Source organism: Protopterus annectens, chromosome 11.part0 (assembly GCF_019279795.1).
Source record: "Protopterus annectens isolate FY-2018-M chromosome 11.part0, PAN1.0, whole genome shotgun sequence".
NCBI classification, from domain to species: Eukaryota; Metazoa; Chordata; order Ceratodontiformes; family Protopteridae; genus Protopterus; species Protopterus annectens.
The window spans coordinates 1,056,040,149-1,056,067,906 of record NC_056745.1 but is presented as its reverse complement, the minus strand read 5'-3'; the positions used below and the strand labels follow the sequence as shown (position 1 = coordinate 1,056,067,906).

The window sequence follows — 27,758 nt, the reverse complement described above, 5'->3', positions numbered from 1 at the left end:
AAGATAAAGACAAGAGACAGACCGCACAGGTCCAAATCTTCTGACAAAGCTTCCGTTAAGCTAGTCGTCAGTACTCCGGTACTCAGTGAGATGCTTTTTCGGCTCCTGATTCCTGCTTCAGTTGATTTGCAGGCTGCTACCGAGACCCTTTCGGAGTCCAGTATGCTACAAAACTCTACCTCGTCTAAGGATCCTGCAGTCATCTTTACCTTGGATGGGTCTGGAGCTGCTGAGCAGGCACTGGCTTCTGAGGAAGTCCTTTGCACCGCCGAATCTCAACACAAACTGACGTCTTTCGCGACTACCATTCTTTCGAAAACAATCAAGTTCCTTAGGCCCAGGGTTCAAACCACACCCAAGAAACTGACTACCCACTCTCAGGCACGTGCTACCTTGCCTCAGTCTCAAATGCTTAAAATGGCAGAAGACCTTATCACGCTGATCAGGAGAAGCCAAGCTTACCCCCTCAAAAAGAAAGAGATCTGTCCCCTGTAGTTTTGTCTGAACAAGAGTCTGATGAATCTGATGCATCAGACTATGAAGACATGCAGCCCCTCTCCACTTATGAGGATTCTGATGTAGAGGAATCCATTCCTTCAGCCTCTCCCCCAGAGGATTTTACCTTTGGGGGAAACCCTGCATAGTTTAAGGGAGCATTTCCAATGGAAGAGTCAGCACTACCCTCATTCTAAAAAGAGACTCGGGTTATTCCTAGATCTTCAGCAACACAGACCCTTGGCCACCCCCCCCAGTCCTGGATGTGGTGGATGATGTTTTCCTTGAATCCAGCTTGACTCCTGACGCCCTACCTCTTGCTCCCAGAAAATGAGACAGGGACTGTAGAGTCCCTGACTCTCTCAAATATCCTTTTAAAAATCCAACAGCTGACCCTGAGGTCTTTTCTCAAGGGCCAAAAGAGATTAAAGCAACCTCTGCTAAGAATCCCATCCCCTCAGACAGGGATTCCCGAGCATTGGACATATGGGGTAAAAATGTATACACCTCAGCTAATCTTGCTATCAGGGCACTAAATTGTCAGTTCCATATGCTTAAATATCAGCACCATACCTTGGAACTGCTTAAACAAAAAATGTCGTCCTTTCCTGCTTGGGCAGAATCTAAAGATTTGCAAGACTTAATGCATTCTGCAAGTCAAGTAACTAAACACACTTTGCACTGTGGTTTTGAAGCCCTAGAAGCTTCTTGCAGGGCAGCAGTCACTGGATCTGTCATTAGAAGACATGCATGGCTTAAGGTAAAACCCCTGCCAGACCATGTCAAATCTAAATTGTTGGATGCACCCTTGCACAAAGATAACTTATTTGGCACTAAGGCAGAAGAAGTCTTAAAGATGGAAGAAAAAGCAAAATCTATGCAAACAGTTAAAGATTTCTTACAGGTCCCAGCCCTCTAGGTTCAGCAGGCATTTTCCCTCCAAGCACTGGTCCTTTCCTGCTCTAAGTAAACAGGCCCAGCCTGGGCCCCGTGGAAACTGACCCCCCCCCCCCCCCCAGACAGCAGCCCCAGGGAATGCAGAGATCTAAGCAGTGGACTACCTCCACTTCAAAACCAGGGAGTTCTAAGCCACCCCTTTATGGTAAGAACTCACAATAGCTCACCTCCTCCCAACCTCCCCTCTGCTCATCTTCACTTACCCGTAGGAGGAAAACTCTCCTTTCACTCAAGCACCTAGGCCACCCAAGGACCATTGGGTTCTGAACATTGTGTCTCAGGGATACAAATTCTCCTTCCACACCCTTCCAACCCCAAGAGGGTTTCCAGATCTACTGCCAAATCAGTGGGCAGAGGCTCAAAAGCAAATCCATTCCCTGCTCTCTTTGTGGGCAGTAGAGCACGTTTCTGCAGAACAGACAGGCCAAGGCTTCTACTCCAGACTTCTTCTGGTGCCCAGAAAAGAGGGCACCTGGCACCCCATCCTCGATCTATCCATTCTAAACACCTCCCTGGTGATCCCAAAATTCAGAATGCTCACCCTCCAGCAGCTGGTACCCATGCTGTCTAAGGACGCTTGACTAGCCACCCTGAATGTAAAAGAGGCCTACCTCCACATTCCTGTCAGGGAATCATGCAGAAAATATCTCCACTTCAAAGCAGGATCTCAACACTTTCAGTTCTCTGTGCTTCCCTTTGGCTTATCTACTGCTGCCAGAGTTTTCACAAAATGCCTGGCTCCAGCCATTGCCTTTTGCAGACAAAGAAATATTCAAATTTACCCCTACTTACACGACTGCCATGTTCTGTCAAGACAGCCAGGAAAAGCTGCTCAAACACCTGGCCTTTGTAAAGAGCCTACTAACCTCCCTATGGTACACTATCAACGAAAGAATCAAAACAGATGCCCACCCAAAGGATAATCTTCCTGGGAGCAAGTCTGGACACAGCTTCCCAGATGGCATACCTTACACCAGACAAACAAATTTTCCTGTCAGGCTACTTCTCTCAACTGGCCACCAGACCCCAGCTTTCTGCAAGGAAAATCCTGCAAGGTCTGGGTTTCATGCTTCAGACTACGCTTGGGGTGCACACCTGGAAGGCAGGTGCATACAGCACCAATGAAGCCCACCGCAAATCCCCCAGCACATCAGTCAAAAAGAGATGATGACTGTGCAGCACGCCTTGATAGTTTTCAAACCTCTTCTCTCTCCAGGGGTTCTCCTGATCAAAACAGACAACACCACTGTGATGTGGTACATCAACAAGCAGGGAGGGACTCACTCCTACCCTCTATGCAGGCTGGCCATGACCCTTTGGCTCACAGCCTCTTCCATGCAACTACACCTGTTAACACAATACCTACCAGGCTCTCTCAACTACCTGGCAGACCAATTAAGCAGAAACCTTTTGGACCCACATGAGTGGCAGCTCAGCAGAAGTACCTTCTTCCTAATAATGCAGAAATGGGGAACCCCTGAAGGTCGACCTCTTTGCCTCCCACACCAACCATCAGCTCAGCAAATTCTGCACCAGGGAACATCACTGCATGGCTTGGAAAGTGGATGCCCTGTCCTTCCCTTGGATCAACCTCTCAGTCTATGCCTTTCCTCCCCTACCTCTCATCCCCAGGGTACTGCTCAAAATCAGGAAGGAAAAACCAAGGACCATTCTTATAGCTCCAGACTGGCCCCGACAGCTCTGGTACCCCTTGCTGTGCAGCCTGTCCCCGCTGCCTCCATGGCATCTTCCTCAGATTCCAAACCTCCTAACCCATTGGGAAGGAGAAATCATGCATCCCCAATTGCAGACCCTCAATTTGGCAGCTTGGCTTATTCCCTAACCCCTAACTAATCTGCCATCCTCAGTAAATAGGTTCTGGATATTATCGGTGAGGCCAGTCGCCCTAGCACCAGAAAGTCTTATGCAGATAAATGGAAAAGGTTCTGCACCTGGATCCAGGCTAAGGGGGTCAATATGGCACAGCCCTCCATCCCTCTCATCCTGGATTACTTAGCTGACCTACTACACAGTGGTCTCTTTCTCCTCTATAAAGATTCATGCATCTGCTATTTCTGCTCATTTTTCCACTGAGCAGCCCCTTTTCTCACACCCTTTGATCAAACAGTTCCTCATAGGGGCTAACAACTTGAGGGCCCCCCCCAGGAGGCACCAACACCAGTTTGGGACCTTAACTTTGTCTTGGAAAAGCTCACTCTGCCTCCTTTCGAACCAGCTTCTTCTGCAGAGCTAAAATTTTTCTCCTGGAAGATGGACTTCCTTCTGGCCATCACTTCAGCCAGAAGAGTCTCTGAGCTGCAAGCACTCATGGCTGTGTAACCCTTCATTATCTTCCATGCAGATCGGGTATCCCTCAGAACTAACCCATCTTTCATGCCCAAGGTGGTGTCCAGTGTGGCTCTCCACCAATCCATTCATTTGCCCACCTTCTTTTCTGATCCCCAGAACAAGGGGGGAAGGATTATTCACTCTCTAGATGTGCACAGACAGCTCAGGTAGTATCTGGACAGGACTAAATCCTTCAGAAAGTCTGATCAATTGCTGGTTAGCTTTTCTGCAGGGGCAGAAGACAAAACCATCTCCAAGCAAACCATTTGCAAACAGATAACACACTGAATCCATTTTTACTACAAACAGCATGGTAAGCCTCCCCTAGGGGGGGTCATGATGCACTCGACCAGAGCAGCCTCCACCTCTGCAGCTTTCCTCAGAGGAGTCCCCACCAGGGACATTTGTTCACACTTTTACCAAGCATTACCACCTGCCTCTCTTCTCTAAATCCAGGGCAGCGTTTGCCTCTGCAGTCTTTCAGGGCATCCTAGCCAGCCCCTAGCTTCCTTGACTGCCCTCACCCATTTCCTCAGCTTTGAGAATCTACACAAATTTGATGACTGCAACAGTGAAACACGAAGAACATAGTAGAGTTGTGTACACTTACAATGAATGTAGATGTTCGAGTGTATTCACTGTTGCAGTCCTGGTTTCCCTCCCTCCCTCCATCCCCCTTTTTTTTCTTTCTCCTTTTGTTACCATTCTTGCTGCTTGTTCTTTCCTTACAAGGGACATATTGGTATTTATTTTCCACTGGTGGGGTTCTTCCACCAGAACCTGGCCTCATACTTTGGGGGCTCCTGATAGGTTAGGGCAAGAAAAACTGATGTAATGGCGTTGGCTGCCTTACTTTATACCACTGACGACCTGATGTCAGTCCTCAAGCGACAGCAACTGACACAGAAATACTAAGTCTCTGGTATTCGGGCTGGCCTAGGGCTATCCTGGCAGGGATAACCCAAATGTGATGACTGCAACAGTGAATACACTCTAACATATACATTTATGGCAAGTGTACACAACTGTATTTTGCAGTCCTGGTTTCCCTCCCTCCTTTCCCCTTTTTCTTTTTGTTACCTTATTCCTTGTTGTTCTCCTTTCCTTACAAGGGACATGTTGGTATTTTTTTTTTCACTGGGCGGGTCCTACCACCAGAGCCTGGCCTCCTACTTTGGGGGCTCCTGACCGGTTAGGGCAAGAAAAACTGATGTAATTCCATTGGCTGCCTTCCTTTATACCACTGATGACCTGACGTCAGTCTTCAACCGACGCATAAATACTAAGTCTCTGGTATTCAGGCTGGCCGAGGGCTACCCCAGCAGGGATAACCCACATGTGATGGACTGCAACAGTGAAGACACTCTAGCATTTACATTTATGGTAAGTGTACACAACTGTACTTTTGGCAACTGTACTGCAGAGGTGATCAGAAAGTATGATTAAAAGGGCACACTGATCCAGGGAATCTTTTTAAGATTTTTCAGCCCTCCTTTTCCAAATTATCCAAGAGATATTCTTTCTTCCCATACAGTTTCAGCAGATTTCAGGTAAACAGAAGTTTATGAAGTGACAAGAAGTTTCCAAAGTAAGTTTCAAACCTCCCAAAGTTAAGGACACTCAAACAAGTCTGAATGACTATTCAAGAGACTATCTTTGCAGTTGTCTTTAAAATATCAGGAGTCTCTCTCTTGGGTAAGAGATCTCTTGCACAAACTGGGATTCCAAGAGACCATTCAAAAGTCTCTCCTGACTCCCACACATTGTATTCTTGGGATGTCAACTAGATACCTCACTTCAAAGAGCTTTTCTTCCACAGGAAAATAGATCTTCATTGAGATCCAGTTCTAATTTTTTTTCACTCAGATTTCAGTCACAGCAAGGGAATACCTCAGGATTGTGGGTCTCATTGCATCTGTGTTTCTCACGATACCCTTAGCAAGACTTCACATGACAAAGATGCAGTGGTATATAAAATGTTGTTGGTCCCAGCATCAACACCCTTTATTTTTTCAGATCCCAGTCCTGCTGCTTGTCAGAAGAGAAATTACTTGATGGAGACAACAGATGTCCCTAAGTCAAGGTCTCCCTTTCTCCCTTCCTGCTTCAAAACAGTCAGTCACCATAGGTGCGTCAGACTTTGCTTGGGGAGCAGTTCCAGGAAAGATAAAAGTGCAGTGGGTATGGGACACCAAGGACAGATACAAGCTCATAAGTATCAAGAGGATGGTTGCTCTAATCAGGGCTCTCAAGTCTCTGAACCATCTTTGGCCCCTGGGACCTCTTTAAGTGGTTTCAGGACAATACCACGGTGATGTGGGACATTAACAAGCTAGGTTGAACCAGGTCATAACCTCTTTGCAGACTAGCTGTGTTAGTTTGGGATATACCTTTGCAGCACAATCTCATTCTGTAGGCATCCTACAAAACTGTGTGGCAGACAAACTAAGCAGGACCAGGGCAGACCATCATGAATGGAAACTAGATACGGAGGTCTTCCAAGATTTGATCCATTTGTGAGGAGTTCCTCAACTAGACCTCTTTGCCTCCTCTCTGAACAATCACTTGGCAAAATTCTGCTCCAGGACTCCATGCAGGAAGGACAAGAATATTGCTGTGTATGCCTTTTCACCCTTTCCACCAACATCTGGGGTACTTCTGAAGTTTCGGAAGAAATCCCCCAAGATTATTGTGGTGACTCCCTTCTGGCACAGGCTACAGTGGTTCACCCTTCTTTTGTAAATAGCTAAAGACAGTTACCACAAAATTCCTTACAGAATGGATCTACTCGCACAAGAATAGAGGTGTTTGATAAATCCCAACATCAAATATCTTCAATGGACTACCTGGGTGATAAGGTCTTAATCCTTTTAGGCATCTGTTTCTGAGGATATGCAGCAGGTACTAATGGAGACAAGACATCCTGCAAGTAGAAAATCGTATATTAGCCAATGGAAAAGGTTTTCTAGTTGGTGCCAACAACATAACCAGCATCCATTCAAGGCTAGTTGTTCTCTGGTTTTACATTATTTGTGTGAGTTACTGTCCTATGGCCTTTCTTATTCCTCTGTTAAGGTTCATTTGTCAGTCACTTCAGCATGTATGCCCATGGATCCTCTTCTTTCAAGGCAGTTACATGTCAAAATGTTTTTGAATGAGGTTTTGTCAAAGTAAACTTTATTGTAGTTTAGAACTACACAAGTGTAGACTAAACAAAATTTTGTGCATAGTCAATTCTTGAGATTACAAAGGAATGTGAAACAAGACTTATAAGTAGAGGAGTAAACTTAGCTAACAAATACAATATTACTCCCGATATATGCAAGAAAGAGCAGAGACATTTACCGACACTCATATATGAAAAGAATACCATCCCCTGAATTAAATTAACTACCCTATTTAAAGTAATACAAAACACACTACAGATTGAAATGCCCAAGTTGTTTGTCTAATATTGCACTTGAGTGAATTAAATAATACTATGGATATAATAAATAAATATTGCACTTGGAATATATGTAAGTATGTATTGTGCAAATAATAAAAATTGACTTGTGTCCAGACCCCTGGGACTATTGCCAGAGTTCAGAAGTCTAATCACTGTAGGGTCGAAACTGTTACTGAATCTTATAGTCCAGCTGATGCCACGATATCTCTTGCCCGATGCTAGATGCTTAAACAGGTGCAGGATGCGTGTTGTGCTGTATTATTTTGGTGGCCTTTTGGATGCTTCTTGTAGAATGTTGTTTTTCTTTCGGCTTTTCCCGGTTAGGGGTTGCCACAGTGGAACTCGGTCCACTAATGATTGGCAGTAAATTTTTACAGTGCCGAGGTGCCAGCTCGATGCCCAACCTTCAGCGAAGGCACGCCCATTCATGCATGTCTTTTGAACACTACTCGACCGCGGGGAGGACATGCAGACTCCACACAGGAGGCACTCCAGCCGAGAATCGAACGGGAGAACCTCTTGCTATGAGGCGACAATGCTACCCCTGCAGCACCGTGGCTTATTCTTGCAGAATAAAGATGTTATATCGATGGAAGACTGGAACCTGTTACCTTCTCTGCAACTCTCACCACTCTTTGTCGCACCTTCCTTTCTGCAACTATGCAGCTTCCAAACCACACTGTGAAGTTGCTGGTGAGGATGCTGTCTATTGCACCTCTATAAAGGTGGAGAGAATATGAAGAGGAAGCTTAGCTTTATTCAGCCTTCTTAAAAAGTGGAGGTGCTGTTGTTTCCCAACCATGCGAAATCCTCTGATATGTGTACATCCAGGAATTTTGTACTGTTAACCCTCTCCACACTCTTACCATTGATGCTGAGCACTGGGTGGTTTGTTCTCCATTTCCTGAAGTCGATGATAATTTCTTAAGACTTGCTGATATTCAGGTCAAGGTTGTTCCCCTCGCACCAACTGATCAGAGATGTCACCTCATTTCTGTACGCCCTTTCCTACTCCTTTATGATGAGCCCTGTGATGCCCCTGCACTGGCCTAGTAATCAAGGAGCCTCGATCCTCACCACTAACACTAGTGAGGGACATGCACATTGGGAGGATGACAAGTACACACACAGTAAAGTACAATTTCCCTTAAGAGCACACAGAAATCAGTCAGTTTGGGGTTGGTTACACCCTCTCTCTCCAGATCCCCAGTAAGACTCCCCACTGGTACAGCTATAGGGTTAAGATCTCAGCCAAGTGGTCAAGCCAAAACCTACAGCCCCCTCTCTGTCCAACCAGCGCTTCGTGTCCCTGCCCAAGTAGCTGCCACACACTTTGAGATTTGATTTATATACAAACACACCCTCCCTCCTGGGAAAAGCTGGCACAGATTTACTAGCTATGCCCCCTTCTGCCCAGACTAAAAGTTAGTTATCACTGCCACCAACCAGCTCTTTATCAGCTGCTATAAGGCCCTTCCCAAAGGGTGATCAGTTCTACAGTGTAATGTTACTATTATCCAAATGGTGTAACCAAGACTTTTTAAGCTATTTAGGAATGGCCCATACAGTGTCACCAAATACATGTGCAAGTACTCTAGGAGCTTAAATGTCTCTAAACAAACCAGCCACAGTTAATAATAAAAACACAAGATAATAGTAACTCAACACAGTGACAACAAAGTTCAGAATCACAGGAAATACTTTAAAACAACATTGAAGGACAGTCTCAAATAAATACAGAAACATCTAAACTAATCTTTACTGTATTCCTGACTATATCTAAGAGATACTATGCCCTAAATGACTTACTTACAGAACAAGACAAGTGCTGATGAGAGGATGTTGTCAGATCCAAAGACAAATACAAAACGCACAGACTCACTCTCTGAGATTCTTATTAAATTACTATCAAACATTACTGCTTAGGTCATCTCAGATTACATCATTCTTTGTCACCTCTGCCTTCAGTTCCCAGGCTAACAGACACTTAAAATGTAACACCTCTGTGTCAAAAATACACATCTCCTAGAGGTTTGCCTGGTACTGGTAGTCGTAAAACAATTAAATACTTTTACCTTTGAAACCTGTAATTATTTCTGTTTCCAGATAGTAGAAAAACCTCTTAGCTGTAGACATCCTGTCTGTTTGCATTACCTAACTTGATAGCGCAGTTGTAAACAATTTCAACTTATTTTCTTAGAGTTTTGCAAGTTAACTCTGTATGTTCCAGCTTCTACCATGAAAACATACATTTGCACAGGCATATAGTTTATACACATTTCTGCTCTTTTCCAGTGGGGTACACTGGTTACATTCTTGAAGCTCAGCACATAACATACAGTTTAATACACACATAACATATAGTTCTCTTACATTCATACGACAAGCCTATGGATCATATTAATATTCACAAATGACAGAATCATTTACCAAATTGTAGCTAGCTGGGCTGGCAGCCTCACAAGCCCCATGACTGTGGTGTCATCACTAAAAAACATGATGATATGGTTAGCCTCTAAGTAAGCTGTTGGCCCCTACTTGAGATCTTATTTTTGTGTTAGAGAAACTAACACTTGGGCTGCATTTGAACCATCAAATCTGGCTGACATGAGGTTCTTAACATGAAAAGCAGTTTTATTGATTGCTCTGATGTCTGCAAGAAGGGTATCTGAGTGATAAGGTGAGTCAAGCACTATGTTATTTTCCACAAGGACAGGGTTTCTTTGTAAACCATTCCATCTTTTGTGCCTAAAGTGGTATCCAAGTTTACTTTGACTACCCATCTCCCCGTTTTCTTTCCTGAACCTAAAAGTGAGGGAGAAAGGATACTCCATACCTTGGATATCCACAGACAGCTCAGGTACTGTCTTGACCGATCTAAATCTTTCAGATCATTAGATCAATGGTTTATTTCTTGTGAAGGTAGGAAGAAGGGACAACCAATGTCAAAACAGACCATTTCCAAATGGTTGTATAAGGCTATTATCTTTTGTTATACTCACCATGACAAATCTATTACAGGCAGGATCAAGTTCCAGTCTTCAAGGTCCATGGCTTCTTCTGTGAAGTATTCTAGGAGTTGCTACTTCATTGTCTGTACATGCTTTAACAAAATGCTATAAGCTGGATTCCTTCTGTAGGTCTAGATCGTGTTTTGCTAGGACCATACTCCAGGGGATACTTGACCCTTCTCCTTCCACTTCCCAAATATAGTTAGCTGTAATCTGCCCATATAGCTAAGGCTGCTGCAGCATTGTTCCGTATGAAGACCGTAGTACAGTTCTGTAAGTTGAACGTACTGTAGCAATAGATGTTCAAGTGAACACTGCTGCAGTAGCACCTCCCTCCCTCCATCCATCCCTCTTGCTTTTTAGTGGATTTCCTATGCCAGGGTGTGGACTTTTATTTTTTTGTTATTCCTAGCCTTGCCCTTTCAGGGCTCAGCCACCCTGTTTCTGCTGGTAGGAATGATGTGAAGGGCTTTGCGCCCAAACTTGTCTTTTAATCTGCTCACCCCACACCTCTTGAATGTTTGGGCGTGTGGAAGGTGGCCTGAAGCTTTGAAAGCTGTTCAGCTGTTATATTTTTGGCATGATATAACCCACTTAGCTAAGATTACTGCAGCAGTGATCATTCGAACATCTACTGATGTTAAGTTGTTAATCTCGCCTTCATTCTTGCTGGATGGGTTCGGAGCCGAACCTCCGCTCCGACTCTGCCTATTACTAAAGCTCGAGAGCTATTTTTACCTGCTCGAGGCTATCCTATGTCCCATAATGCTAGGCGTGATATACCCCGATCTCATTTGCCACTTCAGGTACGAGGTTACATCTTTTTGCCGGCTCAGGTTGTATTAATATTTTTCTTGGTTTTTAGTCAGCTTTTTGGGGTTAAAATATTAGCAATAGTATTTTTAGTTACTACCTTTAGATCCCTGTTTAGGATTCCCTCTTAGGTAGTTTTTTGATACTGTTTTTTTCCCCTCACCTAATAGTTAGGCCCTTGGCCAATCCCCTTTCATTCTTATTTGTGTGTGTTTGTGCCTTCTTAGATTGTATTTAAAAGTGTGGGGCTTTGTTATATTTTTTCCTAGTCTGTTACAACTTGTTTGTGTGTGTGTGTGTTTAACTGATTGTGACTAGACAGTCATCCATTTTTCAGGATATCTAAAGACACTAAGGTCTCGGGCTTCAAGAAGTGTGACTCGTGCTGTCAGAAGATGTCTCTGACAGACGGTCACACTTCTTGTGTATATTGCTTGGGCCCTCTGCACCTGCAAGACTCTTGTTCTGTCTGCCATGCGTTCAGTCCAAGAGTCCTGCAGGAACGCAGGAATAAACTTATTTTGAGAGGCTTGTTAAAGCCTGAAGGTTCCCCGGCTAAGCCTTCTTTGGGTAAACCTTCTAAGCCCACCAAACCATTGGCTCCATGTTCAGAGCCATCACCGAGCGGTGCTACTACTACTAGCACTGCATCGGTTCCAGCTGGAACCGATGATTCTAGGCCTCAGTCGGCTCTGCTGTCGGAGCCGTCTTCGAGCAAGAAGCGTTCCAGGTCTCCTTCCCTGGAATCGGTCCACTCTGCTCCGAAGTCTCCCTTGTTATCGGAGCGGAATCACAGGTCTCATTCCTCTTGGTCTTCCAGGCTGTCGGACCATGACCTCGAGAGGGTGGTTAGCAGACTACTTAAGTCGCAGGCACTGGTCCGAATGTTGTATAGCCCTCCTCATCAGGCAGTGGCTTTAACTACTCCCTCTTGAGTCCTCCTCTGACTCTTCCTGTGAGTTCGGAGCCGGAGATCGTAGGAGTCGGGACCGTCGGGACGTCAGAGCCGATACCACCTATTTCGGCTCCCTCGTTGGCTCCGATCTCTTCCTTGGTTCCATCCTTGGAGGGATCTGGGCGCCGGGACTTTCTCGTTGGCTCCGACCCCGTTCTCCCTCTCGGAGTTTCGGCGCAGGTGAGTTCAGCCCTGACATCGGCCTTGGAGCCGTCCCTCTCAGTGCCGGGAGGAGTCCTTGTCTCTTCGGAGTGGGGACCCCCTTCCCTGCCTGATAGGGGTGCCTTTGAGGTCATGAGGAGTGTGCTGGTCCCTGTGCCTGCTCCACGGTCGGCTCCTTCAGCTCCTCCCTCTATGGTGCCTGCTTCAGTCTCTACCCGCTCTCTCGATCCCGAGCGTGGAGAACCGACGCTACAGGTAGCCCCATTGGGCGTATCCTCCTCTTCTGAGGCCTCCCCTGATCCTTCAGGGGAGCCCCCACGAAAGAGAAAATGCAAGAGGAAGCATATAGACTCCCCTGAGTCAGTCACATTGGATACTGACTTGGATGACTCAGAAGGGTCCCCCAAGGGTCCCCTTCTGAGGATGTCTCATTTTCTGACATCCTGGAGATTCTTAAGCAGAGGGGAAACTGGTCTGCCCTTAACCCTTCTGAGGACGAGTCGGTGTACCTGGATGCATTCGGTTCTCGCCCTTCCACACCTCCTGGGTGTCTCTGCCTTTCGACCCCCTCATGGATGTGGTGGCTCAAAAGGCGTGGATGGCTCCGGATACTATGGAACCAACTCGCCGGAGGCCTACAAAATTTATTACAGCCCCTTCTGACAAGACGTTTCTAACTAAGGGTGTCCCTGTTGATGCCATGGTGGTGGCGGCGGCCACTAAAATGGAGTTGGCTGACCCTTCAGTACCTGTCCATCCTCCTAATAAGGAATCTAGGACTATGGACAGTTATGGTAAGCAGATGTTTTCCTCAGCGACCTTTGCTATGCGTTCGCTGAATTATTTGTGCCATTTCACCCGTCTCCAGAGGGACCTTCTCAAGGAACTGGGTCATACCTTACAGGACCCATCAGCTGCGGGGTCTCTGGAAAAGATGAACTCCCAGCTGGGGACCCTAAACTCTATTGTAAACTCCTCCATGCAGCTCATTTCCTATGCAGCCGATGGAGTGAGTAGGGCTGCAGGCACAGGCGTCGCTCTAAGGAGACACGCCTGGATGTGGCTTTGGAAGTTTGCTGACCCCTTCAAGGCATCCTTCACTAACACCCCCTTTGATGATTCTGCCTTGTTTGGACCTCAAGTGAAGGATACATTGACCAGGTTCGAGCAGGAAGGCAAGACTCTCTCTGCCGTAGGAGTCTGTTTTTCTACCCCTTCTAGACCATACCCTAAGGGTCAGAAAGGCGGGAAAATGTGGTTCTGCAAACCTCAGGGAGTACTGCCTGACGCACGTGGTGAGCTTCCCTCTAGAGGCAGAGGAGGGAACAATAATAGATGCTGCCCGAGGGGCAGGGGGGTCCGCAGAATCAAGGCAGCAGAGAATCCTTCTCTGACAAACCCTTCCAGCACCCCTGAGGAGCTGCCCGACTGTCCACCTTCGGAGGCAGTCGGGGGAAGACTATTACTGTACCCAGAAGCCTGGCATTCCCTCACGCAAGACATTTGGGGATGGTCGATCATATCCGAGGGTTACAAAATTCCCTTTATTCATACCCCACAACCACCAAAAGGGCCCCTTCCAGATGTTCCACCTGGTCTGAGGGATCAAGCAGCACTAGAAATTTCAAAGCTACTACAAAAAAAGAGCCATCCAGCCAGTCACAGCAGACCAGCAAGGATCCGGAGTCTACTCCAAGTTCTTTTTGGTATCAAAAAAGACGGGACTGGAGACCTATTTTGGATCTCAGCAGACTGAACAAATCTGTTCAAAGAACGAAATTCCGGATGGTCACGCTTCAGTCTATTCTACCCTTCCTGGGTCAGGACAATTGGATGTGCTCTATATGCCTTCAGGATGCGTACTATCTTATCAATATGAACAGGCACTCCAGGAGGTTTCTCCGCTTATGGCTGGGAGCCAGTCACTACCAATTCAGAGCCCTGACCTTTGGCCTCACCACAGCCCCCAGGGTGCTTACCAAATGCATGGCAGTGGTTGCGGCTCACCTGAGACGAAAAGGATTCCAGGTGTTTCCATACTTAGACGACTGGCTCCTTACTGCCACCACCAAGCATCAAGTACATCATTCCAGAGATTTTACCCTCCAAATTTGTAACGAGCTAGGTATCTCTATAAACTCCGAAAAGTCTGCCTTTTCGCCTTGTCAGCCTATTACCTTCATAGGCGCCGTTTTAAACACTGTGGAACTGTCAGCAAAACTGCCTGTACAAAGGATTTCAGACATTCGAGGTCATGTTCAAATCCTACTACAAGAGAGCAGAGTCCAGGCCAGATTCATACTAAAATCCTAGGTCTCATGGCAGCAGCTATCACATTACTCCTCCTAGCTCTCTTTCACATGCGGATCCTGCAATGGATGCTGTTTTCCCAGTGGTCCTTTCAACAGCTTTCTCTTCCCCTGGCTACTGTGACAACGGATGCCTTCCTAATCAGGTGTGTGTGTGGGGGGGGGCATTTTCAGGGCATTACAGTCCAGGGCACATGGCAGCCTTTCGAAAGCCACCTGCACATAAATGTCTTGGAAATGAGAGTGGTGCTTTTAGCGTTGCAGGCCCTTCAAGACTCTCTACCCACCGGGACTATTGCAATTCAGACAGACAATATGCCTGTAGTGTGGTACATCAACAAGCAGGGCGGAACCAGGTCATACCCCCTATGTCGAGAAGCACTCAGACTGTGGCAGTGGGTGATCTCTTCTCAACGGTTTCTGGTAGCAACGCATATCCCCGGGAAGTCCAACGTCATAGCGGACAGGCTGAGCAGAGCCATTCTCATGCTCCACGAGTGGTCTCTCAACCAGCTAGTAGCAGAAAAAATCTTCAGGAGGTGGGGTCAGCCTTGCTGCGATCTTTTTGCAACCCCTCAAAACAGCAAGTGCCCAGACTTCTTCACCCTCTTCCCTCTCCCAGGTCTTCCCCCCAGAGATGCTCTAGTCCACGATTGGCCCCGGGTTCTTCTGTATGCCTTTCCCCCCTTTCCCTTAATTACTCAGCTAATCCAGAAAGCAACTGTTTTTGAGATCCAGAATGATCCTTGTTGCCCCTTATTGGCCTCGACAAATTTGGTTCCCGTTCCTGCAACGTCATCTACTAGATCAAACCTGGCATCTGGACCCAGCGCCAAATCTTCAGACACATTAGTCGGGCTGGCTGTATCAATCTCTTCAATCTCTCAACCTCACAGCTTGGTTGCTCCACTTCCAACCCTAGCCAGGCTTCCCACAATCTCTCATTCAGTTCGTGATATCATCCTCGCTACGCACAAGTCTACTACCAGAAAGACTTATGCTAGCAAATGGTAGCGTTTCTCTGTTTTGGCAGGGGAGAAACAAGTTGACCCTTTTACAGCCCCTGTCCATACAGTCTTTAGAATTTTTGGCAGAACTTTTTCAAATGGGATCTTCTTCAGCCACCATCAGAGTTCAGTTGGCAGTCATTGCGAATTTTTATGTTGGATTGTCAGAGACCAGCATTATGTCACACAAACTTTGTAAAGCCTTTCTAAAAGGAAACCTCTTACTTAGGCCCCCGGTAAAAGATCCTCCCCCACCATGGGACCTAAATTTGGTGCTGTCATCTTTAATTCTCCCTCCCTTTGAACCTGCGGCTTCCTGTTCATTAAAGTTGCTCTCTTGGAAAACTCTGTTTTTAGTAGCCATCACTTCAGGGAGAAGGGTATCGGAACTTCAAGCTCTTTGTGTTCGCCCTCCTTACCTTATTTTTCACAAAGATAGAGTGTCACTTAGGACTAATCTGTCCTTTTTACCCAAAGTACTCTCTGAAAAAAATCTGAATCAGACCATCGATCTTCCTGTTTTCTTCCCACTTTATACCAGTAGGTCTGAATGGAAGTTACATTGTCTAGACGTTCACCATCAATTACGCTTCTACCTGGATAGAACCAAGCAGACAAGGAAATCAGAACAGCTCTTCCTGTCTTACATGGAAGGGAAACAAGGCCTGCCAATTTCCAAAGTAACCTTGTCCAGGTGGTTGACCTCTGTCATCATGTTGATTTACCAATTGAGGCATAAAGAGCTCCCTATTAAGCCCAGAGCTCATTCAACCAGAGCATTAGCTTCTTCAGTAGCCTTTCAGGCAAGATTGCCAATGGACTCCATTTGTGCAGCGGCCACATGGGCCTCTCCTCGTACCCTCATTTCTCATTACAAGCTGGACATGACCTCTAGAAGTAGGGCTGATTTTGGTTCCACTGTACTCAAGAGATTGTTCCATTGAGCCACCCAGGACTAAGGTGCTAGGGACGCTGTCCCATCCAGCAAGAATGAAGGCGAGATTGACAACTTAACATTGAGAAGTTATGTACTTACCATAACGTTCCATGTTAGTTGTCTTCTTCTTGCCTTCTTTCTTGCGTCCCACCCTCCATCCCCCTAGCCTGGCAAGACCGATAGTATCTTCTGAGATGTGTTATCATGACAGTTATCTCCTTAGCTGCCTCTTTCTTTTTCTTGGTAGCTCTTATAAGAGTTTTGTATACCTAGATGTATAGAGGTATATATATATATATATATATATATATATATATATATATATATAATGTGTGTATATATATATATATATATATATATATATATATATATATTCTCAGTCATGGTGGGGACATGTATGTCCATAGTGTTAGCTATCAAACAAGATCTGGGTGTATCACGCCTAGCATTATGGGACATAGGATAGCCTCGAGCCGGTAAAAGTAGCTCTCGAGCTTTAGTAATAGGCCGAGTTGGAGCCGAGGTTCGGCTCCGAACCCATCCAGCAAGAAAGAAGGCGAGAAGAAGACAACTAACATGGAACGTTATGGTAAGTACATAACTTCTCATTATGGTAAGTTCAGCTTACACAAGTATACTTTTTTACTGCATAAGGTTAGCAAGCTGGTTTCATTTTCTGGTGCGTTTAGTGTTATTTTTAAAAGTTGCACAGTATTGGACTAATTTCAGACATATACTACATGTGTATTCTAATTACTTTGTTTTTACAGCTTTACAATGAAGAAGTCATTGACTTGTTTGATACAGCACGAGAGATTGATGCAAGAGGTAAAAGATCGAACATTAAAATACATGAAGATTCTACTGGTGGAATTTATACAGTAGGAGTAACAACCCGTATTGTGACATCAGAAGAAGAGGTAAAAAAATTATGATTACATTCTACAAAATGCATACATTATTAAATAAAAAATGTGTTTATTTAGTTACTTAGAGTAAAATCTGTATTATGTTCACAGTGTTAAGTCTGATTTGTAAACAGGTTGCTTTATTTCCCACCTTTTACATTTAAATGTTAGTAAATGTACTAGCATGTAACTTTACTACTACTCTTTGTTATGCATATGCCTTTGCAAGCAGCAAATGCTGTGCGTTTGTTAGTGTTCTATACACACCAAATTGACCTGTGTGTCAGTGACCAGGCATGAGTTGAATGCAAGGATTTTCAGAAATTACAGCTTTAGCATTGCTGGTAAAATTTTATATTTTAAATTAAGTTTTATTTACTCCAGAATATCCAAACTTTGAGTCTATATTGCAACATCGAATGCTTAAAACAGCGAGCGATGTTACATTGACACATTTTAGCGAAAGCTGAAAATGTCGAATCCACAGAACAGCGATTTCTTTCCTTGGGAAAGAAATTGCTGTTCCAACCCCCGCAAAAAAAAAAAAAACATTACACACTTCCAAACGCATACACACATACCCAATCCTAATTATACCCCCCCAAAAACCAGTAAACAACTAAATACACATATGCACATAACCCATCCATACATTTAACAAAAAAAAAAAAAAAAACGTAAACATTTTAAACCATATGCACTTACCTTAACCCGCACCCTAACCCTAAGGTCAGTAACTCTCGCACATTTACATAAACAGCTCCAAACACATGCACACTTACCTTAACCCGAATTCTACCCCCCCCCCAAAACAAAAGTAAACTGAAAACACATACACATGTAACTCAACCATACATCTAACACAAAATATAAAACAGTAAACACTTTCATACATATGCACTTACCTTAACCCGCACCCTAACCCTAAGGTCAGTAACTGTTGCACAATTACGCTCGGGAGCTATACTGGACAAGGGACCATACTACACTTCAGAACACAGCAAAACAGTGAAGCGGTCAAGCGATTTCTTTCCCAGGGAAAGAATTCGCTGAATAGCCGCTTCGCTGTTTTGCCTGTTCGCTCTACATGTGTCGATGAAAACGCATTCAACATAATGTGTTTTCGTTGTACTCATAGGAACCCCAAACTTCAACCTAGTATATTTGGTAAAGAGATGCAGTGGGCATGTCTGCTACATTGGGGTGAATGGGCTGTGCTCCCCACTGTCTTGGAAGTATAAGTTTTCACTGAATTGTGTAAATTTCAGTTTATATATTTACAAAAGTAGAGAAGCTTGACACTAGTTTGCTGTGCATTTAAGAACACTGGTGTAACCATATACTACCTATGTATTTAGAAGTTTTCATTTATTCATTGAGCACTATAGATTACTATTGCAGCTTATAGAAAATCGGTTTGTAATGAAATGCAAAATAGAGCTGCATGAGACTAGACTATACTTCTGTTTGATAAATTTGCAACTTGATCAAATAACTTCCATATAATGAATGAAAAAATATGGATAATACTGAATATTGAGTCCTGTGTCTTTTAGTATTTTTGTTCACTTGCTTGACAAATGACATTTCTTTTCCACTAAGGTCTGTTTAGTTAAGACAGAAACTAAGGTTTTATTCTGAGAGGCCCTCTGCCATGGGCAGCAATGGGGAAGTTTGTTCTCAGAACCTTCTTTGTACAATTTTTCAAGTATCTCTAACACCAGTACTTGGGGTATGAGTGGTTTACTGGTGCATATTGATAGCATGTTGTCATGAGGGATTATTCTATTGCATGCTTCCCAGTTCCTTCTTGCTGTTCATACCTAATTTGTTTCATAGGAACATTTCTGTGTTTAATGCTTAAAAATCCTAAACCTTTGAAGAGTGCTTACAGCCAGCATATTACTTAGCAGGTCTTATACATGAGCTACTTTTACTGCTTGGAGAGGAAGCATGAAATTCAGTCTTTCATCGTAGTTCAGCACTTTAATCTGGCTATGCATTACAAGTGAAGGGAGAAGCTTCAAGCCTGCCTCAGCTCTATTCAGCTGAGTACTATTAAAGATACCAAGTACAAAATTTTCAGGAGGATCCCACATATGATCCCAGGTTTAAGGGAGAGGAGAGAAGCAAAGGAATCAGGAGGGCAGGTAGAGGCCAAAACTAATACACAACTGCCTAAATGGTTGTGGAATTTCCTCATGATAAGGCAAGGACTAAGCTGTCTCACCCATTGCCAAATGATGACTCCAGTCCATAGAGGCACCACCAACTGCCACTGTTAAGACCAAGTCCTTGGGATAGAGTTGTGGACATCTCATTGTTGAGCACATTTTGGGTGCTTATCTCATTTGGACAAGACACCAGGGCCTGGCTTTTTTATTGAAAGTGTTATTGCGGAGTCGTATTGAAAGTGTTATTGAGGAGTCTGCTCCTTAGGCACTCAGTGGCAAGAGCTGAGCAGGCTTCCACAGGCCTTTCTACACCCAGTTAAACTCCATCATTCCTCTTCATTAGACTTTCATTCCATGCTTGATGCACAATGGAACATTACCAAGTAGATGAGGGAGTCTTTGCCAGCAGGTTGTCAGCTGATTCACCCAGAGGTGTTTTGCATGACCTTCTCACTCTGTCATCTGTAGCTAGGACTTTCCCCCACTTTAGGGATCATTTTCTTGCTTTCAGGTGTGTGCTTGCTCTTCATCTTGTACCTTTCTTGTGAGAGAATGCATGCTTTCCCCATGGGGAGATGGTGGCAGTAAGTATTTAGCCACTTCCTTGGAGTCCTGTTTAGCAGGGTTGTCAGAGGGTTTTGAGCTTTCTATCTTCTAGTCAGACAAGGATGATGGTGTCACTACTGTCAGTAGTAGGCCTCTGGATGATTTTAGCGTAATTCACCAAATTATGAGGAATGACCTTTCTTTTGCTGAAATTTTTTTTTTAAGTCCCATATGAATTGGCTAATGGTGTTTTTTTCTCTCCAGAAGAATCCACTGTCTAGTAAAGAGGAACCTTAGGCTTACCTAACTTGAGAGGTTGTCAACTCTAGAAGATGCTAGTAGAATTAAACAGATTTTTTTTAAAGCTGTAAAAACATTGTGTATTACAAGCCTCTGAGCAAAGTACTTGTTCAGCGATCATTCTAAAACAGACTTGTGCTGCCTGTTCAGGTAAGCATAAGGCTTACAGATCTTACCTTCTTTCTGCACTCCTGCTGGATAGGCCCAAGTCTTTGGACAAGTTAGGTAAAAAGGTGATCTCACCACTTTCTGGTCTTAATCTAGTAAGCCATCTTCCTGTCCTGCTTCCATTCCTTCTTAGTTGATTAAGCATTGAAAAAAGGCAGAACTGGCACAGCTTCCTGATTCTAGGGTTATTAAGTTTCAAGAAAAGACCGATAATTTTTTTTTTCAATGAAGCTCATATTATTCACTTTAGCCATAACTGTGCTAATGCTTTGTCTAGGACAGTAGCTGTTGGTGCATATTTGCGCCAGATAGGCCTGGTGCTTTCATCCATTCTGAATAGGTTTCTCACAGTTCCGAGCTTTCCACTCTTCTCCGAGTCTTAAAGACCCTGGGTGGGAGTAGCTTTGTGCAGAGCAAAAATATCGCATACAAGTAAACTGAAGACATGAAGATCATCAGCACACCACACCTCCTCAAGACCATCATAATAATACACACAATTTATCATGCTCTGAGGTTGTAAAGATTAACTTGCCTAAACCTCAGTGACCTCCAAAATGCAACACAGACACAAAGTGGGCACTGCAAGTTAATCCTACCTCTTCACATTGCACAAGTAGTCCTGTAAAGCATACATCTACCGAAGCAAACTTTCAAGTTATAGGTGACTCCATTGTAAGACATGCACCTTTTACCAGGCAGAGCAAGGAAGGAATTGATGGTGCATTGTTTCTGTGGTGCCAGGATCCAGCAGATCATGCATACACACAAGTTTTTGAACAAGTACCAGTATGACTCTGCCATAGTACTTTTGGGTGTCAGTGACTTGAAGTATACCTCCCTGGACTATAAGAAGATATACATGATGGAGCTCTGACTGTGTCCCAAGCAGGTATGAGCACAATATTGAGCAGCATTCTACCTTCGCTAAGGAGGATTCTGAAATATGAGAGAAAAGATGATTGACTTCAGTAACTGGCTTAGTTTTTGGTGTTATTCAGAGGGGTTCAATATTTGTCTGTGATTATATGATCAACAGACCATGCTACTTCCCTTGGGATGGCCTTTATCTATCCCCTCTAGGGTTTTGATTATAGGCAAAGACATTATCCACCCGCATAATGCCTTTTTTAGTTAATGGCAATCTGATAAACCTACCAACATAACAGACCGAGCAAAGGAAAATATGGAAGTGATATTGATCAATGCTAGGTGTCAAAGCAAGAGCCTCTACTCCATACAAGCCCTCTCCAACTTGGAGGATGTTGACTTTTGTGTAGTGACTGAAACATGGTTTAAAACAGCGGGTAGCACTCCAGCTGTACAGGACTATAACATGTTCCACATGTTTAGACAAGCTACTGTACAGGAGGGGGTAAATGGTATAGCCTGTGATGAGCTCTCTTTATCCTGGGGCAGTAATTAAGGAGTCTCAATCCTCACCACTGTCTCCAGTAAGGGAGCGTCACTAAAAGCATGGACAAAAATACACAATTTCTCCTAAGTGTACCGGAAACAGGTTCGAAAACCCGGGACTGGACTTTGTGTTTCACACCAGGTCTGCAAATGAGTCTCCACTCTAGCCATTGCAGAACACTGTGTCCCAGTTCTAGGTATCTGACACGCTCTTAAATGTCTGATATTCACACACAACACACTCCTGGGAAAGACTGACACAGATTTACCTGCTGTGTTTTTTTGCCCAAATTGCAAGGTAACAGCTGCCTCCAGTTAAATACCACAATACCCTTTAAAAGGGGTGTTCAGTTATATTGGGTAAAGTAGATATTGAAAGAAATAATAGGATGTATCCCAAGCAGTTAGGCTTTTTGGAGTGGCCCTGGTGTTATCACAGTAAGCATAAACACACTCAAGTTATCGAAAATATTTACTAAATACCCAGCCGCAATGAGAGGTAGTAAAACATTTCATAATAAATTAAAGGATTTAAAGCATGTAAATACTGAATAACTGATTCCAGTAAACATCAGAGTTTCACAAACAGGAAATATGAAAATAATACTGTGTTGGATAGATCTCACATTAATTTTAGAAAACCTCTAACTGTCTAGCTGTAGTTCCCTGACTATTTGAAGATTAACTGTCTCTGTCTAATCGAAACAACTCAGCAAGGCAAGATTATACTCTTACTTCTGCAAGGCAAGATGAGGAATTATGTCCACACTCCAGGCTGTTGTCTGTCCTCAGTGACGGGAACAACTACTCTGGAAACAACTGGTCAACTACTGCTGAACAGCTCTGAAAAACAGCTACTGAACGATAACTGAACAACTGACTCAGAACTTGCTTTTGTAGCAGATTTTTTTTTAAGTAACAGGAAGGTGCTATAAGAATTCTACTCTCATATTAGACTTTGAAAAGTAAACAAACAGCTTCTATTCTCCCAGCTCTGGCACACAATGGCATCACGTCTAGGTCAGCTGACTCTGGCATAACATACATTCAGAATTTTCTTTAAACAAACAAATACCCTGCGTAAGTCAGAGTAATAAACAAAAGACATAAACTTACTTACAAAATTATAACTAGTCATGCTGGCCTATGTAACTCAGGGTAATTTATAATTATTTACAAAACTTCAGTCATGCTTGCACAGACAAAAATATCTAATATCCTCACATAGTTTATCAGTCTTCATCCAGAAGAGACTTTTGTCAAGGCTATTAAAACAGCTTGATGCACTAGAGCTTCTTCATGTCTAGATTACTATCAGAATGCTCCTGTACCATATGTTAGCTAGCTGTAGAACTCCTGTGACCCAAGAAAACCACTATGCCTATCTACTGGAATTGGACTGTCTCAGTATTAAACTCAAAACTATTTTCCTAGGTGAGCTAAACTATCCAACTATATATTGGGGAAACTACAAAACCACTAGTTCACAAACAGAGATTTCTGGACTTTGACTAATTTTTTGTAGGGTGTTTGTATTGACAGAGTAGCCAATATTTGGAACAACATCTTGGATTATGTCTTTACTAATATGGGGCCATCCCTTGACTTCATCACTTGTTAGGCCTTACTATAAAGTTGTCTGCTTTGAACTAAAACTGAAACCAGAGACCCCCTTCTGCCCAAGGCACCTTTAGAAATCTATCCTAAGACAAATTATCTACAACTTGGTAATACATTGCCAAGCACCAAACCCCAGTTAATTCCACTGAATACTTGGAAACGTACACCTCCACACCGTATCAGCATGTAAACTAGCTATATAGATGCAGCTGTACCCTGTAGGAGCAAGCGTAGGGCAAATCCCAGAAATAAGCCCCCACTGGCAGAAAAATAATAAGCTATACAATAAAAAGATAATTTTGACCAAAAGTCAGAAGAGCAATTCCTAGAATGATTGATCCATTATCACTTGAATAAACAAACATCTCAGGAGCTTAATAAAATGTACCAAAACCAAGTTTGAGGCCAAAACAGCCACCCAAGCCAAAGGCAAGCACAGAGACTGTTTTAGTTATGTTGGCAGTCTGAGAAGCACAACACAAGAGTGGTTTGAGTTGATTATGAATGATGTTACTTACACTGAAGCTGAAGACATAGCTACATACTAAATGATAAATTCAGCTCAAACATTCCCCATTCTCCCCCTTGTCTGTCCTCCAAAATTTACCTGAAATCGACTCGCCTCCAGCTTTCACAGAAGACCAACTCCTAAAAGCACTATGAAAATCTAAAAATACTGTATCTGTGTATCCTAACAGTATTCCTAGATGCATCTTAAACAGCTTGAAGCATGATTTATCAACCTAATCCAACCTTGGCTTCCATATAGGTTTTGTGCCAAGTGAGTGGAGAACTGCAAGTCATACCTCTGCATAAAGGAGGAACTTCCACAGACCAAGGGAGTTACAGACCCATATGTGTGACCAGCCAGCTATGCAGATACTTGGAAAGACTTGTGGAACTAATCAGTAGGGACAGAGGGAACCTTTAAACACTTCATGTATGTCATTTTGGGTTCATCAAGGGCAGGTCAAGTTTATTCCAAGTCTTTTTTGAAAAGGTCACCAAAGCAAAGGATGAAGGTAAAAGTGTAGACACTGCATACCTCGACCTGGCCAAAGCTTTTGACATGATCTTTCACTTTAGACATAGTAGAAGAGCAGAATAAACTGGGAATAATCCCAGATGTCACACTCTGGAGTTGGAATGAAGGAGATCAAAATGAAGCTGCCTCCACAAAGGGACTGTTCACCAATGGAGTTCCCCAGTGTTTGTGCTAAGACCTCTCCTGTTTGACATCAGCTTTTCTGATGTAAAAGCCAATAACAAAGAGCGCTGGCTAACTAAGTTTGAAGATGACCCCTAGATCTAGAGTTGTCACTGTCCCCTTTTATTCAGCCTTCATTAGATCATTTAGTATAATGCCCCTTTGGCATGTATCTGTCCAGGCACGTGTAAGATCTAGAATGCCCATAGATATAACTTACTAAAAGGATACAAGACATAAACAGTATGCTTACATGGACCATCTCATAGCCCTGTCACTATATTTTGAATCCTGCAGATTGCTAAGAGGTGAGCTGTGTCTGACATACAAAGTATCTTATGATCCTAATTCTGGTGGTCCTGCTCCTCATCAGAAAGTCAAATGGTATCAGAAGTACTCTGTCCAGGGATCTAAACCTGTTCTGCAACTTCAACAGAATGGTGTGAAGTGACAGGTAGCAGAGGATGCCACTGATCTGGAACGGAGTCCCCATACATGTAAAACAAAACTCATCCCTGTGCATATTGAAGTGCAACATGGACCTGTTAATGGGTAATAGAAATTTTACCTCAAGACTGTCTCTTGTACTACTAATGGACAGAGGCAGCTCTTAATATCTTTATTCCATGCAGGGGTCCCCTTAAATTATCTATGGTATGATCCCAATTATTCTCACTAGGAGTAATATGCAACCATGGGATGGGTAAAGTTAATCTTAATACCAAACGGGTTAGATCAACTAAAAAGGAAATTGCCTGGGCTTAAGCTAGCCTGGTACTGGCATATGAACCTATAAGACCATTGTTGGTGTTTATTTCTAGCTTGTGGGAAGACCTATTCGGAAGCCTTCTTAGAAGATGTTTTGTACACCCCCACCTTCCTTGCTTTTTCATACTAAACAGGTACTCTAAGAGGATGAGGCAGCCTAAATGTTTCAGTTTTGTGTCCTTTGGGACTTCTTTGCAAGTCACACAGGAGACAAAATTCATAATAGATATGGTGCTATAGCAGTCATAAATACTGTCCAGAACTGGTTATGAGTGACCATTTCTCAGAGTTTGTCCTGGTCTGGAGGAACATCACTAAGGTCTGTTATGCCTTAGATATGGCGAAAGGCTGTATGGTTTCATAATTGTTTTTTTCTGCTTGTCAAGGTCTCATCTGGAGGATCACTTTGTATCAGAGGGTCCTCTAGATCAGTTACAGTCTCTGCTGGTGTAGGGAACAGAAACCCTGCCTGTTCTAGCCTCAGAAATAACAGACAACTTCTGCTTCTTCACCTTTCCAGCTGTGGCCTAGAGGGGTTCACATCCCATCTTGAGTCTTATCTTCAACATGCAGATCCAGTGTACTATGTTCCTAGTGGGTGCTCTCCATTCTTTGGTGCCCCTGCTTCTTCCAGCTATCTGGTATAGCATTTCTTTAAAATAGACACTTTTTGCACCTTATTATGTATGAACCTTAAAAGATTTTTTGACTTTTATTGATACTTCATCACTTCCAATAGGTTTGGTACTTTGATCTATTCTCTGCTCGGCTCACAGAGCTTCATGCAAGCATTAACTGCTGTAGTGGTGTGTGTGCTAGAGAGGAGTTTACTAGGATTTCAGTAACTTTCTGAGTGCTCTTTAATAGACTGTCTAGCAGTGGCTTGATTTTCAGCTTCAGCCTAGTTATGATCATTGAGAGTAGTACTAGATAATGGCCAGGATTCATTAAAGCTTACACAGAGCTGAACTCTGTGTAAGAATAGTGGCATGGCTCGAGTTTGGAGCCTGTGCGATGCAGTAAACAAGGCTGGGGGTGTGCACGAGCCTCCTAGCACTATTCTAACATGGACAACATGGAATAATGCTAATCACCTCATTTGCTTGTGAAAATCATTCAAATGAGGTGAATTAGCGATTCAGCAAGCAGACAGGCATCTGTGTTGGTGCCGTGTCCGCTGCAGAAATGTATTCGGTTAGTAACTGTACAATGTGATAGTGTTCAATCTCGCCGTTTGTTCTTACACATGGGTTCGGAGCCGATCCTCAGCTCCATGCCGGCCTCTTGCAAGCTCTGCATCGAGAAGAAGCTCGAGACAATCTAATACCCACAATCCCCCTCTGCCTTTACCTCAGATCTAGTTTGCCACTGCTGCGTTCGCATCGCTGGGAGCTAGCTCGAGCGTCTAAAGCTAAGATATAACTTTATTTGTTATATTTTATTGGATTTCTTATTCTATTTGATATTTCAGTGATATACTGTGTGATTGTGTTGTTGACTGGTTAAATTCTCGGTACCGTTAAGTTTTTTTTATCGGTTAGAATTTTTCGGGGCCTACAACCCTTCTTAAATTTAATAGGATTTGACTTTTATACCGGATTTGACTATTTTTTCTCGGATTTGACTACATTACTGGACTTGTCTTTTACTTCTATAATGTCTGATAAGGTAAAATCAGGATTTAAGCGTTGTCAGTGTGGCCAGAAAATGTCAGTGACTGACAACCATAGTTCCTGCGTCTACTGCCTTGGCCCTCTCCACTTGCAAGAGGACTGTTCCATCTGTCACTCTTTTAGTGGGAGGGTCATGACAGATAGGCGCAGGAAACTAATGGACAGAGTTTTATTAAAACCTTCTTTTCAGGAGGCTCTAGATGCTTCTGACCAGGCATCAAAATCCTCTAAGGAATCGAAGACGTCTGAGCCCAAGTCATCGGCTCCGAGCTCTTCAGCAAAGGTTAGATCACCGGTTCCACAGACTTCGGGGCCGAGTGTTCAACTGGTATCTGTTCCTGAGCCTCGAGTCTTGGAACCGGTGATGGAGCTCCCTCCTTCGACCTTATTGAGGTCGGCTCCGTCTTCGGTTCCTTCGACCCGTTCTTCTTCCAAACTCTCTGATATCGATGTGGATCGTGTGGTGCAGAAGTTATTGGAGCATTCGGCCCTGTCCAAACTTATTTCGGTTTCCACCCAGTTGGTGTCGAAACTT

At 43.8% G+C, this 27,758-nt stretch overlaps 1 protein-coding gene across 1 annotated transcript in view; it reads left to right on the top strand.

Moving 5' to 3' along the window:
• Nucleotides 1-27,758, top strand: part of LOC122815023 (kinesin-like protein KIF21A) — a 354,809-nt gene that overhangs the window by 170,777 nt on the left and 156,274 nt on the right. The window contains exon 4 of the mRNA XM_044087275.1: nt 17,214-17,363. Within this exon, the coding sequence (XP_043943210.1) occupies nt 17,214-17,363 (150 nt within the window). The remainder of the gene's footprint in view (nt 1-17,213; nt 17,364-27,758) is intronic.